Source organism: Ovis aries, chromosome 1, assembly GCF_016772045.2.
Source record: "Ovis aries strain OAR_USU_Benz2616 breed Rambouillet chromosome 1, ARS-UI_Ramb_v3.0, whole genome shotgun sequence".
Classification (NCBI taxonomy): domain Eukaryota; kingdom Metazoa; phylum Chordata; class Mammalia; order Artiodactyla; family Bovidae; genus Ovis; species Ovis aries.
The window spans coordinates 9,083,375-9,102,429 of NC_056054.1; the positions used below are offsets into that span (position 1 = coordinate 9,083,375).

The window sequence follows — 19,055 nt, forward strand, 5'->3', positions numbered from 1 at the left end:
GAGAGGCAGGCGGTGGCCAGTCTGAGAAAGGTCTAGAAGCCAAAAGAGAGGCTTGGCTTTGGAAAATAGGAAGTCATGTGGCACCCGGGGCTGGAGCATTTGCCCAGAGTGGGGAGGGTGGAAGGCAGATGACAGGGGCTGAGAAATACGTTGGCAGACACTTTCCCAGGAAGCAAGAGCAGGGAAGGAGAGAGACGGGGTGACAGCCAGAAGCGGGTGCAGAGTTAAGAAGGGGTGTTGTTTGCTGTGTTTTTAAGATGAAAACAAAGTGTGTTTCTGGGCTCATAGAAAGGAAACAGAAGAGAGAGGGGTTGGAGAAATGGAGAGCGGAGTCTCCAATTAGCCCATCACAGCAGCAACGTTCCCAGGCAGCAGGGCACGGCACCCTCAGGGCTTTCCACCCCGAATTCAGCAGCAAGGTTCACACAGCTGTTTCCTTTCGTGTCCACGTTCTATGAGGTAGGAAACAAGAGTGTTTGGGAGAACAAGTAGGTGAAGCTGCCCCAGAGACGAGAACGGTCCCGAGACAGAGCCTGTGGCTCAGAGTGACATGGAGCCGGAGGCAGGATACGCCAGGACTAAGCTGAGTGGGAGAGGCCAACAAGAACCAGATCAAGAGCAAAGAGAGGAACGAGGCTGGGTCAGATAACCTCCTAGGTTCCGGACTTCTCTGATGGTTAAGACTGCCTGCCGGTGCACGGGACATGGGTTTGGGGACGGGAGGATTCCACACGCCACGGGGCAGCTGCACACCCCATATGCCACAAGCCCTGAACCTGCGTGCCCTACAGCCCGTGCTCTGCAACAAGAGGAGCCACCACAATGTCTAGCCACCACTAGACAGCAGCCCCTGCTAACCGCAACCAGAGAACGCCCATGCGCAGCAACAGACCCAGCGCAGCCAAAAATAAAACCTACTAGCTACAGCCTTAAAAAAAAAAAAGGAAATGTGAGTCAAGAACAAGCTAATTCAGTTAAAAAAAAAAAAAACAAAAAAACTTCTAGGTTCAAAATCTGAGGCCTGGGGATATTGGGTGGGTCCAGATACACACAAATTTACCCTTTACTACCCCATATGACCCTAATCTCTCCAGACTGATCAGTTCTTTTTTTTCTTTCTTTTTTTACTAAGGTGTTAATGGCTAACAGTTCTCAAAATACTGAATTTTTAACAATGCCTTCCAACTCAAAGATTCCACAACACCAGGATCTTCCTGAAACACAAGCTGACCCAGAGCAGCTCTTCCATTGCTCTGCATCAAAAATCCGCACCACCTCCGTGCCCAGCCTCTCAGCAGTACTTCACCCGGGAAATGTGCTGTGTCTGGCGCAGCAACAGCAAACAGGAAGGAAATCTACACCATGTCTCTGCTGCTCAGAAAGCAGCTTCCAGCGGGGTTCAGCTAGACCTGGCCACCACCTGGTGAGCATTCACTCATTCAGTCAGTACTGACTGAGCATCTACCAGGCTCCAGGCACTGTCCTAGGTGCTGGGGACCCAGCGGTGAATAAAGGAACCCAACCCTTGTCAGTGGGGCACAGCTTTATGTGGACACAAGGCAGGAAAGCTGCATGCTGAGAGCTGGGCCATCACAGACATTTGCAAGCAGGACAGTGAAGCTGCAATTCTAGGAAGCTTCCTGGCAAAGCCTTGGAGCACACATTGGAAATCAGGGACCTCATAGTTCCCAAACTTATCTGATTATGAAGTCTTTTTCTCCCAGGGCACTCATTTAATAGTCCCTACCCCACTTGCTGAAACTCAAGAAACACCTGGCTAAATGAATGATGCTTCCCCACCTCCCAGAGAACTTCCTGTCTTAGCATCCCTGTTTGCATAACTGGCCCTCTGCCTTGGTTTCCCTGCAGAGTCCCTGACAGCTCACAGGGACCCACAGACTTCCTAAATGCCCCTCCACTGGGTTAAGGCCCCTCCCCCTGGCAGCTGGGTCTCCTCCAGCCAGAAACAAACCTGGACACCTTGGCCCCACCCTTGGGAGCTTCCTCTCCAGAGTGCCCTGACCCTGATCCTGACCGCACCTGGCTGCCTGCCTTAGCCTACCTGCCCTGCCTCTGTCCTAAATTGAAGCTGCCTTCCACCAACAGGCCCCAGGACAAAGGCATTTAGGTGTTTTCTGTCCGCTCTTCAAATCAGGAGTAATAGGAGTTAGTACAGAAGGAAGTCAAGGATAAGACTCCCCTGAGTGTCCTGCTTTCTCACCTAACAGATCAGGGACTGGCAGGACACGGTGACTCAGGAGCTCAGAGCTGCCAGGCCCATCCTGACCAGCGGGCCTGCTGCCACGTGCACTAAGCAGTTCAGAAGTGGAATGCAGGCCTGTGGGGCTAGGACGCTTTCCCAGTCCCCCAGGGGGTCTGCTGAAGCACCGCAGCACTAATCTGGTCACGTCTGGGGTCCCTGCTCCATCAGGGCTCAGCTGAGAGGAAAGGAGTCGGGATGGGGAGCAGGAAGCCCTTCTTCTGTTGATTCTTAGGCAAGGTCAAGGTCAGGATCATTGCAGAGGAGTGGATGGCTGAAGGCCCATCTCCTCTGGGTTCCACCTTCGGCTGGGGAGCTACACGACTGAGCGACTTCACTTTCACTTTTCACTTTCATGCACTGGAGAAGGAAATGGCAACCTACTCCAGTGTTCTTGCCTGGAGAATCCCAGGGACGGGGGAGCCTGGTGGGCTGCCATCTCTGGGGTCACACAGAGTCGGACACAACTGAAGCGACTTAGCAGCAGCAGCAGCAGCAGCAGCAGACAGACTTCATGTGCAGGCTTTCTTCCTTCCTAGCTATATGATCTTGGGCAAGTAACTTGATCTCCTTAAATCTGTTTTCTCAACTGCAAAATGAGTGCTTTCTTTGAAGGGCCAGGAGGTTTAGGGAGGGGAGTGTGCTGCGCTCAGCATCTCCCGAGTGCTCCTTAAAGGACCACTTCCAGCTTCCAGGAAGGTGGTGCTGATGGACAGGATGATGATGCAAACTCGACATCTCCCAGTCACAGCTTTCTGCCTCGAGCCTTAGTGCAGGCTACTCCCTCTGCCTAGGACCCACTACCCTCATATGGAAAGAAAGTGAAAGTGGGACGTCTGCTTACTGTTGGAGAGCCTGCTTATTCTCCTGGGTGAAGCCTGTCCTGCCGCCCGTCCCCCTCCTATATTCTCTTTGAGTTCCCTGGGCCTTTGGGAACATGTCCTTGTCCTTGGGAAAGGCACTTGGTTGTAAATGCTATTTGTATCCCTGACCCCTGGGCCAGGGCCACTACACTAAGGGCCCAGTGAATGTTCCAGTGACCCAGTCCGCAGGTCCTAAGCAGATGGGAGCAGCTAAAGGCCTTGAAAATCCTCTTTGTTGACAGAGATGCTGGGCCGAAGTCTGGCTAAAGGAAAGGCCATGGAGATGGCAGGTCCTAGGTGGGGAGAGGGTAGAGGTCAAAGGTCTACCCTTTGAGGGGGTAGAGGCAACAAGGTCAAAGGTCAGGAGGGGGCTCAAACTGATTGTGAGGCTGGGAGTGTGGAGGAGGATGACTCTACAATGAGAGTGAAGAGTCTCAGTGTCAGGAAAGTAACAGGGCTGGGAAAAAAGGAGGGAGCAGGAAAGGAAACAGGCAGGAGAAAACTGGAGTTTGGAAGAGGAGTCAGGAGGGAACAGAGGAGGCAGAATGGCGAAAATGCACGGGGCACACACGACTTGGACAAGGTGGAATTCAGCAGGTGTCTCCAGGAGATGGGAACGTTGAAATGGCCTGCGATGCCATCCCCAAGCAGGTGGATGAACTATTCTTATTTTCTTTCTTGAAGAAAGCTGTGGGATGTTCTCACTGGGGCAGGATCAACAGAACTGTGATTCACAATCCACAATTTATTACACGGGCTTTGTGGACTTTGGACAGTTCTAGCAAATGTTTTACCCTCTCTGGGAAGGCGGGGAACAGGGCAGAAAAAATGAGGAAGGCAGAGGATGCCCTCATTTCCTCCTTGCTGACCTCTCCCTGTGGGGCACCAAGACCTGCCTTCCCCAGCAGTGCCCTGGTACCATACCCGCCCTTGTCATCACCTGCGTCAGCCCACCTAGCTGACAGTGCCACGCTCCTGCTCCAGACTCCTCATTCGGTTAGCCGACCTCCATGTCACACTGAGCTTCTTCCAGACCGTGAATATGCCTCACTGCCACCCAACCAAGAGCTCGTGCTGGTGCGTTTCCATGTTGGAATCCTTTCCCCTTCTCTTCGTTTGCTCTCTGCTCTCTGTCCTGCAAGTCTCAGCCTAAACATCGCTTATTCTAGGAGCTTCCCTTATCCCTTGAGTCTGGGTGGTTGTTTCTCTTTTGTGTGTGGGGCAAAATACATATAATATAAAAGTGACCATATTAGCCATTTTTAAGTGTACAGTTCAGGAGTGTCAAGGGCATTCCCATTGTGTGTGACCATCACCACCATCCATCTCCAGAATTCTTCTCATCTTGCAAAACTGAAGCTCTGTTCGTTAAACAATAACCGCCCCCATTCCCCTCAATCCCTCAACCCTTAGTTCCAGTGACCACCATTCTACCTTCTGTCTCTATGGATGTGACTTCTCTGGATACTTCATATTAACTGGACTCATACAGGCTTTATTCTTTTGTGGCTGGATAATTCCTTGGTGGCTCAGCTGGTAAAGAATCCACCTGCAATGCGGGAGACCTGGGTTCCATCCCTGGGTCGGGAAGATTCCTTGGAGGAGTGCATGGCAACCCACTCCAGTATTCTTGCCTAGAGAATCTCTATGGACAGAGAAGCCTGGCGGGCTATAGTCCATGCAGTTGCAAAGAGTCGGATACAATTGAGGGACTAAGCACAATTTCACTTAACATAATATCTTCAAGGCTCATCCAAGTTGTAGAATATAGAGTCTCTTCTCTTAAGGCTGAATAATATTCCACTGTATGTAGATGCCACATTTTGTTTACCCATTCATCCATTAATAGATACGGGTTATCTCTACCTTTTGGATATCATGAGCATTGCTGCTATGAACATTGGATAGTTATCTCTCTTATGTTCCCTTATCTTTGAAACTTGTCCATAGCCCCCAGTGCATTCAAAAGCTGAGGCCCGGCACACATGCTTCAAAAACACCCCCTGAAGGACTGAGTGAAGCTTCACATTGTCTAAGTGTGGTACACATCAAGTAATTAAAGTGTACTTTAACTGGCACCTTCCAAAACACAGGGCCTTGAGCCAAGAGAAAGACCTCTTATAGGATTTGAGAGCCCAGTGTGTACAGGAAGACTCTAGGATTCCTCAAGCCCTCCATACAGGGCACCAGCCCGCTAGGAGGACGGACCAGGTGGGCCTGCAAGCCCACCCAGACACTTGGCTCATCAGGGCCCCCATATGTCCCAACTTCTGCCTTCCACAAAACACTGATGGATCTGACTACCTCAAAACAAAGCTTCTCTGTCCAAAGAAAAACATCATAAACAAAACAGGCAGATGGAAGATTGGGAGAAGTTATTTGGAATCTATAAAACTGACAAAGGGCAATATCTGGAATATAAAAGAAACTTCTACAAATCAAACCCAGGTTTTTCTTTAAATTAAGACAGGAAGTCTAATTAAAAGAATAGGCAAAGGACATGACTAGGCAATTCACAAAAAGAGAAGCTCAAACAACAAGCATATAAGAGATATTCACATTTGTCATAAGAGAAATGCAAAATCAGACAGTGAGATGGCACTTTAAACTCATCAGAATGGCAAAAATTAGAAAGGTGGACAGTGTTAAGCATTGGTGATGATATGGGAAGACAGAAACTCTTGTGCACTCTTGGTGGAAGTGAGCCCTAGCTCAGCCATTCTGTAAAACATTATGATAGAACATAGAAAATTAACATGCTAACTCAGGGATCCCAATTCTCCCCTTTGTTTTGCCCAGAGTTATTCTCATGCAGGGTTCCAGGAGAGCATGTACGAGGATGCTCTTCAGAACTGCAAGTGTAGCCAGGAGCAGCTACAGGCAAGCCAAGGGTCTGTTCCCAGGGGAGCTGATACAGGAAACGTGATGGATGCACAATTCATAACGCAGTCAGGACTAGACACATACAAGGAGCAGGGCTAGATCTGTAAAATTGTAGTACTAAGTAAATAAATCAAGAAACCGAATGAAATTTACAGCTCACTATATTTGTATAAATTTACATAGGCACACAAAACAATCCTACATATTTTATAAGGATCCATGCATATTTCAAGATACATATAAAATGTATTGGGCTTTTCTTGCAGCTCAGCTGGTAAAGAATCCGCCTGCAATGCGGGAGATCTACGTTCAATCCCTGGGTTGGGAAGATCCCCTGAAGGGAAAGGCTACCCACTCCACTATTGTGGCCTGGAGAATTCCTGGAGAAGTCCATGGGGTCGCAAAGAGTCAGACATGACTGAGCGACTTTCACTTTCACAAAATATATTAAGAGTTGGTACTGATGGAGGAAGGCAACAATAGCCTTGGGATCAGGGATAAAGGAAGGAAAAATTGTTTAAAAATAAAACCAGATGGGAGCCTCTCATAGACCGATGATCATAAAGTGTCATGATCTAAGGGTAGGTCAATTCCATGTTATGCTCAAAAAAAAGGAAAAAAGCAGGAAGCAGAAAACCCCCCAGCTGTTCCTTCTATATGAGCAGGAAAACTATCCTTGCAAGCACTTTTCCTCTTTCCATGCTTCTAGGAACAAAGTGTCACAGGAGATGTGAGCCCCAGTGGTTGTCGAACACAGGGAATTTTTCTTGCTAGAATTAGAAGGCCTCGGGGTAAATCTTGTCCCTTGGATGGATGTGTTAGTGAAAATGAAGCCCGAGCAGTCACCTCTCCCAGACTGAGCTCAGGAAAGCTGCCCCAAGGTGGGTGGGTAGGTCGGGAGGAGACCGCAGTAGATTGTCTGAGGAGCAGTGGATGGGAAGTCCTGCGTCTTCTCTTCCAGTTTCTCAGGATCAGGGCTGGGAAGCTGAGCGAGTCTGCCCTTCTTCACCCCCTGCCCCCACCCGCTGCCGCACAGCCAGGCAGGCCACCTGCAGAGACAGGGAGACGCATATCCCTGGGATGCCGAGCCAACCCGGCCCCTCAGCAGGGTCTCCCACTGGGCGAGGGGTACACTAGTGACCTGTTCAAAAACCTCTGGACCTTTCTTGTTTTGTTGATTAAACAACTTCCAAGTCCAGCATTACATAGACATGGTGGGTATTAATATCCTCCTTTTACAGACAAGGAAATCAGCCCTAAGAAGGAGAAGTGATATGTAGAGGAATACCCAAAGCTAAAAAACTAGTTTCCTGACTCTTAGGCCAAATTTCAAGAAGCATATAAAATATTAATATACCAGAACATCTTCCTTCCAGCTGTGAACCTCCCATAGGTCAGCACTTCACAAACGACCAGGCCAGGAGGACAGGGCCACACAGGTCCCCGGGAGGAGGGAGGCCACCCTTGAGGTGGCAGTTTTCATGCTAGGAACATTCTATTTTCTTTTTAAATTTTTATTTTATATTGGAGTAGAGTTGATTAACAAGGTTGTGTTAGTTACAGGTGTACAGCAAAGGGACTCAGTTATCCACAGACATGTAGCTACTCTTTCCAAGTTCTTTTCCCATTTAGGTTATTATAGAACACTGAGCATAGTTCCCTGGGCTATACAGTAGGTCCTTGTTGGTCAGGGATTGAAAATAAATCATTAAACTTTCACCTCCTTTTTGTTGCTGAGTAATGATTCCCAGGTGGCTCAATGGTTAAACTGAATAAATAAATAAATCCGCCTGCCGATGCAGGAGATGCAGAGGACGCGGGTTCAATCTCTGGGTCAGGAAGATCCCCTGGAGTAGGAAATGGCAACCCACTCCAGTATCCTTGCCTGGAGAATCTCCTGGACAGAGGAGCCTGGCGGGCTGCAGCCCATGGGGTCACAAGGAGTCGGACACGACTGAGCATGCAGGCCACAATGTGCCAGAGCCCACACACCATCACCACCCTCAGCCAATCTCTGAGCCTCTCTCCACCCTGGGCTCCCACCCCCGACACGGCAGTGGAGGAGCACTGAGGGCCAGGAGGTGGTAAGACGCCAGCTGGAATGGAGAGTCAGGCAGCAACTCACATACAAACCTCCTGGGCCCTGAGTCGACTCTACCACACTAGCTCATCTCAGAAAGGACCATCAATCACTCCACACAAAATGCCTGCACATCCTCTGATAATTCACTTGTATCTCAAATGGTCTAACTTTCAAAGTCTCTGCTTTCTCTCTTTCAAGTTACAACTGTCACACTTGCTTTCTTTCAATCAATAAATAGATGTAGCTACTTAATAATGGACCTTATTCTATTTCCTATTTGAAAGCCAAGAAGAGGGACACATAATTTTTTGAGGTTTCTAGATTATAATTGCACTTAATTGAGTATAAATGAGACATGGGCAGGGAGCAAGGCTATTTGTGCCGTAATATGAACCCTTATTTTCTGCTCCAGACCACACAGAAGATTCTCAAATAAGTTTCTGGTGCTGTCAGTAATTTAACTATACATACATTATTTTTAGCATCATAAGAGTTCCTTATAATGATGATTTTCAAGGATAAAATTGACATCCCCTAAGAGATCAATTCAGTTTAAAAATTTTTCCAACAATAAGAAACAAATAGGGAGAAAGTGAAAGGCAGTTTCCGGAGAGGGGACCTCCCAAAAGAGGACATCAGAGAGGTGACCCCCTACGGCACCCAGAATTTTGCTTTCTGTGGGTATAGCTACCCCACCAGCTCTGTGGTGAGCACAGTACCTTTCTCTGATGCTGGGTTTGACATGAGCTGCACTGGGGCTCCTACCATGTGCTAGCACATTTCTCTGATAGAGTTCATGGTGGTGGCTATGCAGGACCCCCACTTTCTCCCTTAAGACTGACCCCCTAACAGTAGACAGTGGTGTCAGCACCCTTTTAGGATCTACACCAAGGTGGAACCAAGGGCTAATGGGGACTTTCTATCTGCTAGAATTTCAGGGTTCAGGCACATGAGGCACTGAGGGGTTCTGGGAAGGAAGATGAAGATGCTACAATAACAGGAGGCAGGTTAGGTTGTTTCTGGTCCCCTCCTTAATTTCCCATTTCCTCACAACGCCCATCCAACTGGCTATATACTCCCGTCACATCTCACAGCCCTTCCTTCCAATTCACCCAACCCAAGCCACTCCAATACATCCTAACTCCCCCATCCCACCCCATCCCACCACAACACAGTCACTCTACCACATTCTGACTGTCCCACTACACCCCAACCCAACCCCACCATCCCATCTTATCCCATCCCATCCTGGTCCCCTCTGAGTCAGTCTTTCCCACTTCACTCTATCCTACCCCAGTCAATTTCCTGAACACTCTATATCTCACCCACTCAATCCCACTTCAAACCATCATATTTTACTCAGTCTTATTCCATTTCATTCCACCACCCATCCCAGTCCATCCCAATTCTTTCGCTCTATCCCATCCCAACACATCCCAGTTTCCTCTTGATCCTACCACAACTCACTCCTTCCTACTTCACCTCAGTCCATCTCAAATCCTCCTGTTTCTTCAGTCCCACCTCCATGACATTCCATTCCATCTACTCCCCTCCCATCTCCCGCTTGGCCAAAGTTCTCATTTCTTAACGTGCACAGGGTATGACCATTCTTCATGCCACACGAAACCACACGAGAAAAGCCAAAGGACCCCGGAGATCTAAAAGTTGAGTGGATATTGGGATAGAGGAGGGGAAAAATATATAGAATCTTATCCTTATTTTTTTCAAACTTCCAAAATGCCTACTCTATCGATAGGGAATCAAAAGCATGCTCTAAAAAGAATATGTAATTCTTATTATGTCTTGAATTTGTACAGGCAAAAAAAAAAAGAAAGTATCTCATCTTTAAAGATGGGGTATGAAAGGGGAATTGAGCTCCCGAGCCCAGAAAGGAAATAAGTATGAGCTTCATGTTTCCTTTAACTTACAAGAACTAGGGAAGAGCCTTAAGAAACACGCCATTGTTTTCTAGTTGAGAATTCCCCACACTGTAGAGCCTACCGTTTGCTTTCTGTGGGCCCAAGGGGAAGCCAAATTCTGTTTAAAGTCACTGAATCTTGAGACAGTGTCTCTGTAATGCGGAAAACTCTGAGATAACCCTGCATTTGCAGGTTCACCCAGATGTTCCCCTGTCGTCATGGAAAATCTGTAGCAGGTAGAGCAGAGAGATTGGGAAGCCATATCCCAGGGGGCACTCAGTTCAGTTCAGTTCAGTCGCTCAGTCGTGTCCGACTCTTTGCAACCCCATGAATTGCAGCACGCCAGGCCTCCCTGTCCATCACCATCTCCCGGAGTTCACTCAGACTCATGTCCATTGAGTCCATGATGCCATCCAGCCATCTCATCCTCGGTCGTCCCCTTCTCCTCCTGCCCCCAATGCCTCCCAGCATCAGAGTGTTTTCCAATGAGTCATCTCTTCACATGAGGTGGCCAAACTACCGGAGTTTCAGCTTTAGTATCATTCCTTCCAAAGAAACCCCAGGGTTGATCTCCTTCAGAATGGACTGGTTGGATCTCATTGGATTCCAAGGGACCCTCAAGAGTCTTCTCCAACACCACAGTTCAAAAGCATCAATTCTTCAGCGCTCAGCTTTCTTCACAGTCCAACTCTCACATCCATACATGACCACTGCAAAAACCATAGCCTTGACTAGACGGACCTTAGTCGGCAAAGTAATGTCTCTGCTTTTGAATATACTATCTAGGTTGGTCATAACTTTTCTTCCAAGGAGTAAGCGTCTTTTAATTTCATGGCTGCAGTCACCATCTGCAGTGATTTTGGAGCCCCCAAAAATAAAGTCTGCCACTGTTTCTACTGTTTCCCATCTATTTCCCATGAAGTGATGGGACCAGATGCCATGATCTTCGTTTTCTGAATGTTGAGCTTTAAGCCAACTTTTTCACTCTCCTCTTTCACTTTCATCAAGAGGCTTTTTAGCTCCTCTTCACTTTCTGCCATAAGGGTGGTGTCATCTGCATATCTGAGGTTATTGATATTTCTCCCGGCAATCTTGATTCCAGCCTGTGCTTCTTCCAGTCCAGCGTTTCTCATGATGTACTCTGCATATAAGTTAAATAAGCAGGGTGACAATATACAGCCTTGACGTGCTCCTTTTCCTATTTGGAACCAGTCTGTTGTTCCATGTCCAGTTCTAACTGTTGCTTCCTGACCTGTATACAGATTTCTCAAGAGGCAGGTTAGGTGGTCTGGTATTCCCATCTCTTTCAGAATTTTCCACAGTTGTAAAGAAACCGCCTGCCAATGCTGGAGATATTAAGAGACATGGGTTCATTCCTGGGTGGGAAGATGCCCTGGAGGAGAGCCTGGCGACCCACTTCAGTACTGTTGCCTGGAGAATCCCCATGGACACAGGAGCCTGATGGGCTATAGTCCATAGGGTCACAAAGAGTTGGATAGGACTGAAGCGAGACAGCATGCACACCACGAAGAGGGAAACCAAAGGAAGGCAATGTCAGTGATGCGCTCCAACCTCTAGGAGGCGCTAGAGAGCCTTCCCTTTTCAGCCCTCTGCTGCTGCTGCTAAGTCGCTTCAGTCGCGTTGGACTCTGTGCGACCCCATAGAGGGCAGCTCACCAGGCTCCTCTGTCCCTGGGATTCTCCAGGCAAGAACACTGGAGTGGGTTGCCATTTCCTTCTCCAACACATGGAAAGTGAAAAGTGAAAGTGAAGTCGCTCAGTCGTGTCCGACTTTTACGACACCATGGACTGCAGCCTACCAGGCTTCTCAGTCCATGGGATTTTCCAGGCAAAAGTACTGGAGTGGGGTGCCACTGCCTTCTCCATTCAGTCCTCTAGGGGTGGCAAAGAGTTAGACACTACTGAGCGACTAAGCACAATACGGCACAGGAAGAGATATGATGACCTGGGCTGATGGACGGACAAGAAAGCCAGGTTCTAATGAGCGTGCTTTCAGTGGGAGGAACAAGAAGAAAGACTCTTGCTGATGCATCTAACGGCATCTTAGAGTGGTACAGAATCAGACCTGTTTCTCACAATTCTAAGAGGCTGGTGCAGAAAGCCCAAAGACAGTAGTAGCAGCAGCAGCAGTAGTGGCAGCATCTAACATATGAAACACCGAGTGCTAACCACAGGTCCCGCACTGTGACAGATCTTTCCATGAATTAAAAGAATGAGTCCTAGAGTCAAGTTGGCTCTGAGGTTCAGTCTTGCTTCCTCTCCTATCTGCTCTATAACCTTGGCCAAATTGCTTAATTTCTGAGTCTCAGCCTCTTCAAACATGATATTATAGCACCTAAATTGTTGTGAGAATTGAATAGTAATGTCTGTAAAGCACTTAGCCAGCACTCAGTAAAAGAGAGTTATTATTAGTAATATGCAGAAGGACCTAGCGCTGTCTCCCACACAGGGATACACCTTCAATGCTTCCCACTCCTCCAAGCCCCTTGCCTTGGAAAAGTCCAAGAGTGCAGTCAGAGAGAACGAGAGAAACTTGGGCTCTAGAGAGCCTGCCTCTGATCCTTTCAACAAGTGTTGACTGTCTGCTCTGTGCTGTGTGTTCACAGAGCCTTAGGGAATAAAGGCGGACATTGTCTCATTAAACAGGAAATTCCAATATGTCCTGATGAGTTTTACGATACGAAGGGTTTTACAACCTGGGGAGCTGTGAGAGCTCACAGCAGAGTTCAATTGAAAGGAACTGAACTCTGGGACTAGAAGCAAATCAAGGATGACTTTGCAGTCATCCCCAAGGAGCTGTGAGGGAGATGGACGGACCACAGCTGCTTGAGAGGCTGGAAGTTTGGGATCCGGGCCTCAAGTGCCAAAGCAGCAGAACATCACTGATGCACAAGCCCAGACAGAAAGGCAGGACAAAGACAGGCCACCTGTGTGGAAGGCTTCCTGGGTTGTAACATTTCTCCTTAGACCCCAGATAACAGCGTGGTTGCCAGTGAAGGATTCTGGATCAGGCAGACCTGTGTTCAATCCCTGGTTGACTGGTTATGTGCGTAAGTTATGTGTCCTCTCTGAACCTATTTCTTCATGGATAATAGAGGGAGAATGATATTGCCAGCCTCACTGGGTTGCTGTGAGGGTCGAGTTAATACACGCAAGTGCTTGGGTTGCCATCAGGACTCAGCGGACCCTGGCTGTTAGCGTCACTCCCCTGGGTACCCAGAAAATTTTCTGAGCAGGGTGAGTGGAGGAGAATACAGACTTCCTAGCAGAGTCTTTTGTCCTCGGTGTTCTTGTTCCAGGCCCATCTTCCACGCCATGGGCACAATGGATATGTATATGCTGAGTCTGTTTCATCTCTGGTTTTTCTAATCCCTTCCACAATGCAGTGATAACTTGGCCCTTTTGCAGGTGGGCAGCCTGAACCTTGGGGAGGTCTGAGTCTCAGCTACTTCTCTAGCAAGGAACAGCTGGCTCTGCTGAGCCCTCAGCGTCCCTTAATCCTGATGGTATGACAACGATGATAAAACAGAGGCAGGTGAGATGCCTGAGGCGAGATGATGTCTCTGAAGCCACCTGCTGGACTCTTCTAGACACACCCAAACCTTGCAGTGTCCAGGCTCTGGCAATCCAGTTCTCTAATGCCATTCCACATCTCCTTAAACAATGCTCACCTTGAACAAAACGACACTGTCACCAGCCCAAGATACGGTCAACTCTCTCTGCTATGGTCAGCTTATTTTTTAAACCATAAACCCACAGCTTAATCACAAATGGAATTTCAAACCTATACATCACTGCCTTTCCTGGGCGGGGTGGGCAGGGTATATGCTCAGGGCATGTCCTTGTGTTGGTTCTAGAACCTAAGGAGCCATCTTATCAATCTCTGACATTGGTTCTGGAGGGAAAGCAACTGCAGAACAGGTCTTTGTCATCTCATCACCTCTGCAAACCAGCTGGCTTCTTTGATCCCTAAAACTCTTGATTTAGCCTTATCAGACCCTAGAAAACTGTGCACAAAAGAAATATTTTTAAAAATCATCAGCCAATTTAACAACCATCTATCAAGCACCAGTTCTATGCCAGGTCCTGAGCTGGGTGCTGGCGATGCCAGGAGAAATAAAGCACTGGCCCTGCCCTCAGGGAGCTCACAGTTCCCCACAAGAGGCAGATGAATAACTACTTTGAATATGATTCCATGGGGATGGCCAGCGCTCCAGTTTTTAAGAGGCAAAGCAGGGAAAATTCTTTTTTTTTTTTAATAACGATGTTTGATTTCTTTCAAAGCAATGAAGTGGTTAGCACGGGAAAAATCAGAACTTTGTAGGCATGTCTCATATTTACGGTTTAACATTGCCTTTATTTTAAATTACTTATTAAGGAAATGGGAAGCATAACAGCCTTTTCAGTGCTCAGAGCTGCTTAATCCAGAGAAAAGTAGCTGGGTTTGAGAACAATTGAGAGAAATGAAACTGACAGAAAGTGATGGATAAGGATGGATTTGAGGATGATCCTAAGGTTCCTGGCTGGGTAACTGGGAGGCTACAGGTACCAGCAGCCTCCATGGGGGATACTGGAGTTTGGGTGCAGAGCTAATGAGTTTCCTTTGGAAGAGAAACATCCAGGTGAAGATGTCCAAGAGTCAGCCGGATATGCAGGCTGTCTAGATCCAGAGCTTCCGTGGGCTCGGAAGCCAACAGACATATATCGGGAGAAGCATCTTGGCAGGGCAAATCTGTCTGGAAGCTTCAGAGTGTGGCAGAGGAAGAAATGGGCCTGGATGAGCTCACCCAGGGAGGAGTGAGAGGAAATGAGGAAAAGCATAAGAAATGGAACACCGCAGGAAGCCAGATTTTCAGGAGGGGCATAAGTGCTACTATTAGAAACTGGGAAGGAACAGCCAAGAGGTAGGAGGAAAACCAGCCAAGCACGGTGTCCCAGAAGCCCAAGGAAGGGAAATTTTCAAAGGAGTAATCCAGAGTTCACAGTCACAGAGAGGTAAAGGAAGAGAAAGGAAAAGTTGATGGGTTTGGCAATTAGAGTGGTCGGCGGTGATCTTTCCTAGAGAAATCCAGTCCTGGGGACAGAAGCCAGACAGCAGGGAGTGAACAGTGGCACAGAAAGTGAGCTCAAGACCGATTCTAAGAGAGCTGACTTGTAAATCAGAAAGATGGGACGGGAGCTGAAAGATCAACAGGACCAAGAAGCCAGGTTGGCCTGTTTTCAGTTAAATTGTTCAGGGGAAACACAAGGCAGGAGAGTGACTGATCTATTAGAGGGAGAGAGAGGACAAGGGTTGGAGGGTCTCTAGGGAGGCTGGGGGTGGGCTAAGTGTGGGGGCATGGCTGAAAGGGTCAGGGCAGTTAAAGGCAGATAAGGAGGTTCCCCCTTTCAAATCCCATCCTCATTTTATCCAGTCATCACTGGGCCAAGGAAGAGAGAGAGCCCAGTCCTGAGCGTCTTTTAAAGTCAACAGTGTGACGAGAACACAAAATAAATGTGCTTCCCTCTAATGTGCCAAATCCTGCCATCATTTGTCACCGAGTCCGTTTCCAAATCTCTGCTGCGCGCAAGGCCAGCAGCACATCTGAATGCGGGAAGGGTTTAAAAAGAAATGCATTTGGAAGCAGGGGAGGCCAGAGCAGGCAGGCCAGAGAGCAAGCATCCCCTCCCCCAAGCCACTCAACACCCCCACCCCCAGCTTCTCTGGCGACCCAAGAGCTGCAGCCAACAGTTCTCCAGCACAGCCCAAGGGTGCAAGCTCCGGTGAGTTGGCCTTCTTCTTTCCCTAGTGGCATGGCATGCCCAAAGGGCAGGGACAAATCTAGCTGGAAAAACAGCTGGATCGTATGAAGGGTCATCTCAGGTCTGCCAAGCCAGAGCCGGGGCTGCACCTGGTCACACTTCTGAGAGGCCGGACAGCCAGGTAGCAACCCAGCCATAGCCCCACCGCTCATGTGGCAAGTCTGGGTGACCAGCGGCGTCGTAGTGAACCGCGCAGCCACCCAGTGGGTGTGGGTGTGCACGAGGGCTGAGCTCCTAGGCGCGCGCGCCGCGGGCGCCCCTCTCTGGGTGTCGGCGGCTATGACTCTTCGGAGGAACTGACAAAAGTCCGGTCAAGTAGGAATGGGAGAGCTAGGGCTGGCTCCGGGCGCCCTTCCTCACCAGCAACCCTATCATTCCGTGCTAAGGAGCTGGCGACACGGTCTGCGGAGACCGGCTCACCAGATGCTGGAGCCCAGCGTGGACCAGAGAGCTCCCCGGGAAAGGGTCGCACTTTCCAAAAAGGGAGAAGAATCTGGAGGTTCGGATGGCCGAAGCCAAGCTTTCAAAGGTTCAATCGGTGGTTAAAAAAAAAAATAAATAGAAAACCAACACGGCTCCAGGCCGTAGGGGCCCTCCGTCAAAGCCTGGGCAGCAGGTGTTACGGGTCCCCCCACACACACCCCTCCCCGCCCGCCACACACACACACTGTGGGTGTCAGCCTCCTGGCTAAATGAAAATGAGGTCCCAGGCATCGCCGGTTGGACCCGTCCCCACCCGGGGACGCAGAACTTTCTAGGCTGTGGCTAGAGCTGAGCCTCAGAGGGGAGCAGGGGGGAAAAGTGGGATGGCATTAGTTGAGGCTAGTGATCCTCACTGGGGACTGGGTTCTCTCGAAGGTCCGCTTGCCTTCCCGGTCCGCAAGCCTCAGCCAGATATCGGCGAAGTTCGGGGACTCGCCGCGCCCGCCAGGTCGGTCGCCCTCCCCGACTCGGTCGCCAGGAGCAGGTCCCGCCGCCCGCGCCGCCGCTGCCGCAGCCCCGGCACTGGGCTGCAGCAGGGCGCGGGAAAGGGCACTTTGGCGCGGAGTGGGAACCGCGGGGAAGGTGGCGGCGCGGAGCCTGGCGGCGACACTCCCTCCCCCGCCCCCGGGCACAGCCCCCGCCCCCGCCGGCCCGTCTCTCAGCACCCTCTAGCCCCCACCTGAGTCCTCCGGCTCGGCGAGCTCGGGACCCCCGCCCACCTGACCCCCCGCTCCCAGCGCAGTCTCCGGGCGGCTTCGGCGGGGGCGCGGGCTTCCGTGGCGAGAAAATGGGCGGGGGCAGGGAAGGGCAGACCCTGCAGACGCGCGAATGGGGAGGGGGCGCGCCGTTCCTCTCCAGCCCCCCAGGACGGGTGTGCCAACCAGGATTGGGAGGCGGGGAGGGCTCCAGGAAAGTTTATCGGGGAAAAGCCTGGCGCCTTGGGGGCTGGGAGGCTGAAGAAACTGAAGCCACGGTCCGGGTGCCCCGCAACGCCGGGCGGGGATGTCTGTCTCCCAAGGCCCCCCACACCGGCCGGATCCGGTCAAGTTGCGGCTGGGCTTGGGGATAGCAGGGAGGGTGAGGGTAGCGCGGAGGACCGCTGAGGATGGGGGTGAACGGGGGGCGACCGAGGCGAGGCTGAGCAGGAGGTTGGGCGTTGAGGGGGGCGGGAGGTTAAGGAGAGGGCGGAGGAAGGGACAGGGACCGGGTCGGGGATGGGTGGGCTCAGGGCTCGGGTGGGGTGCTCGGGTGGCCGGACTTACCCGCGGCGGCCGAGGCGCTGAGCAGCCCCCAGCCCAGCAGCAGCAGCAGAGGCGGCGGCGTCAGCAGCGGCGGCGGCGGCGGCTGGCGGCCCCAGCGGCTCCCGGCGCCCGGCACGAGCGCCGAAATCTCGGCTTCGGCGCGAGCCCTCCCCGCGGGGCAGCCGCAGCGCCCCAGCTCTCGTCCCCGCGAGCGCGGCATGGCGCGGCCGGCAGCGCCGAGGGAGAGGCTCCGCTCGCCGCCGAGGAGAAAGGAGGTCAGGAGAGCTCTGGAGCTTTTTTTTTCTGCTCGGAAAAAATCCCGGTACGAGGGAGCCCTGAGCTTCTGCGGCTGGAATGAACCAAGTGTCCGCCCGGCCGGGGAGAGGCGCGCTGCGCTCTCGGAAATGACTCGCTCCAATCCCGCTTCGCGGGGTTCGCGCCGGGGGGCGGGGGGGGGGGGGTGAATTATCCCCGGATTAATCACTCCGGAGCCGCTTCTCCGCCGCTCCAAATGCTGGGGGTGGAGGCGCAGCAAATAAGAAAATATTGGGGGGTGGGTGTTCCTCTTCAGCGCCACCTCCACCTCCAGACAAACCACAAATTACATCTAAAGGGTTGTTTATTCCTGTTTGTTTTACAATTGACCAGTTTCTTTTAAGTTCAGTTCTTTCGTCTCCATTTATAAGATCACCCATTAATACATCCCCCCCCCCCCGCCATACACACACGCGCGCACACACACGGTGATACTGACACACAGGCACTCACACACTGGCGCGAGCGCGCGCGCGCACACACACACACACACACACACGCCTCTTTCACGTTTGGAAATTAGAATACTGTCTGGGAAAAGGTAACCAAAGAAGGATGCAGTTCCCCAAGTCACAGCTCTCACGAGCTGATCTTGGGTGGCGGCTTTGAACTTGAAATCTGGGGCGGGGGGCGATGCTTAGCAGCCCCATTGGCAGCAGCCTGCTACCCATCCCAGGAGAAGGGTGTGTGTACATAGACCCAAGATTAAGAGTTGGGGGGCGGATGGGGCGGGGGCGGGGGTGGGCGAACCCGCGGGTTCGGCTCCCTAAGGTCCTTCCCTTACCCTAAGGCAAAAATCTCGGGCTGGAGGGAAGACTGAGTTTGTCTGCTGGGGTGGGGGTGGGGGGGGGGGGGGGGGTTGCAGGTGAGCTTGGTAGAAAGACGGTGCAAGAGTTACTTGTACAATTTATCCTCAAATTAAATAACAGGACCCGGCTTCTTCTCGTTCTTACCCTCCCCCTCCCAGCCTTGGCCCCAGACCAGACGAGCTTCTCCCAGTGGCGTGAGCCCCTCCCCACGTCCTCTCCGCCGCCGCGGCCGCCAGGCCCCAAGGGCTCAGCGCCGGTCCCCACCCCATCCCCCACCCCCACTCCGTCGCCGTCTCCGTCTCGTCTCTCCGAGGCTCCTCCGTCAGTCACGATGGCTCCTTTGCTGTCTACGCCAAACTCTCAGCGAAAGGGAACAG

General features: G+C 51.1%; 1 protein-coding gene across 2 annotated transcripts in view; it reads right to left on the reverse strand.

The window, feature by feature from the left end:
* CSMD2 (CUB and Sushi multiple domains 2) overlaps positions 1 to 17,954 on the reverse strand; it is a 683,354-nt gene extending 665,400 nt beyond the window's left edge. For both annotated transcript variants that reach the window (XM_027967572.3, XM_060416549.1), the window contains exon 1: positions 17,576 to 17,954. In XM_027967572.3, coding sequence (XP_027823373.2) covers positions 17,576 to 17,774 — 199 coding nt within the window. In that variant the 5' untranslated portion in view covers positions 17,775 to 17,954. The remainder of the gene's footprint in view (positions 1 to 17,575) is intronic.
* Positions 17,955 to 19,055: the final 1,101 nt, after the last annotated feature.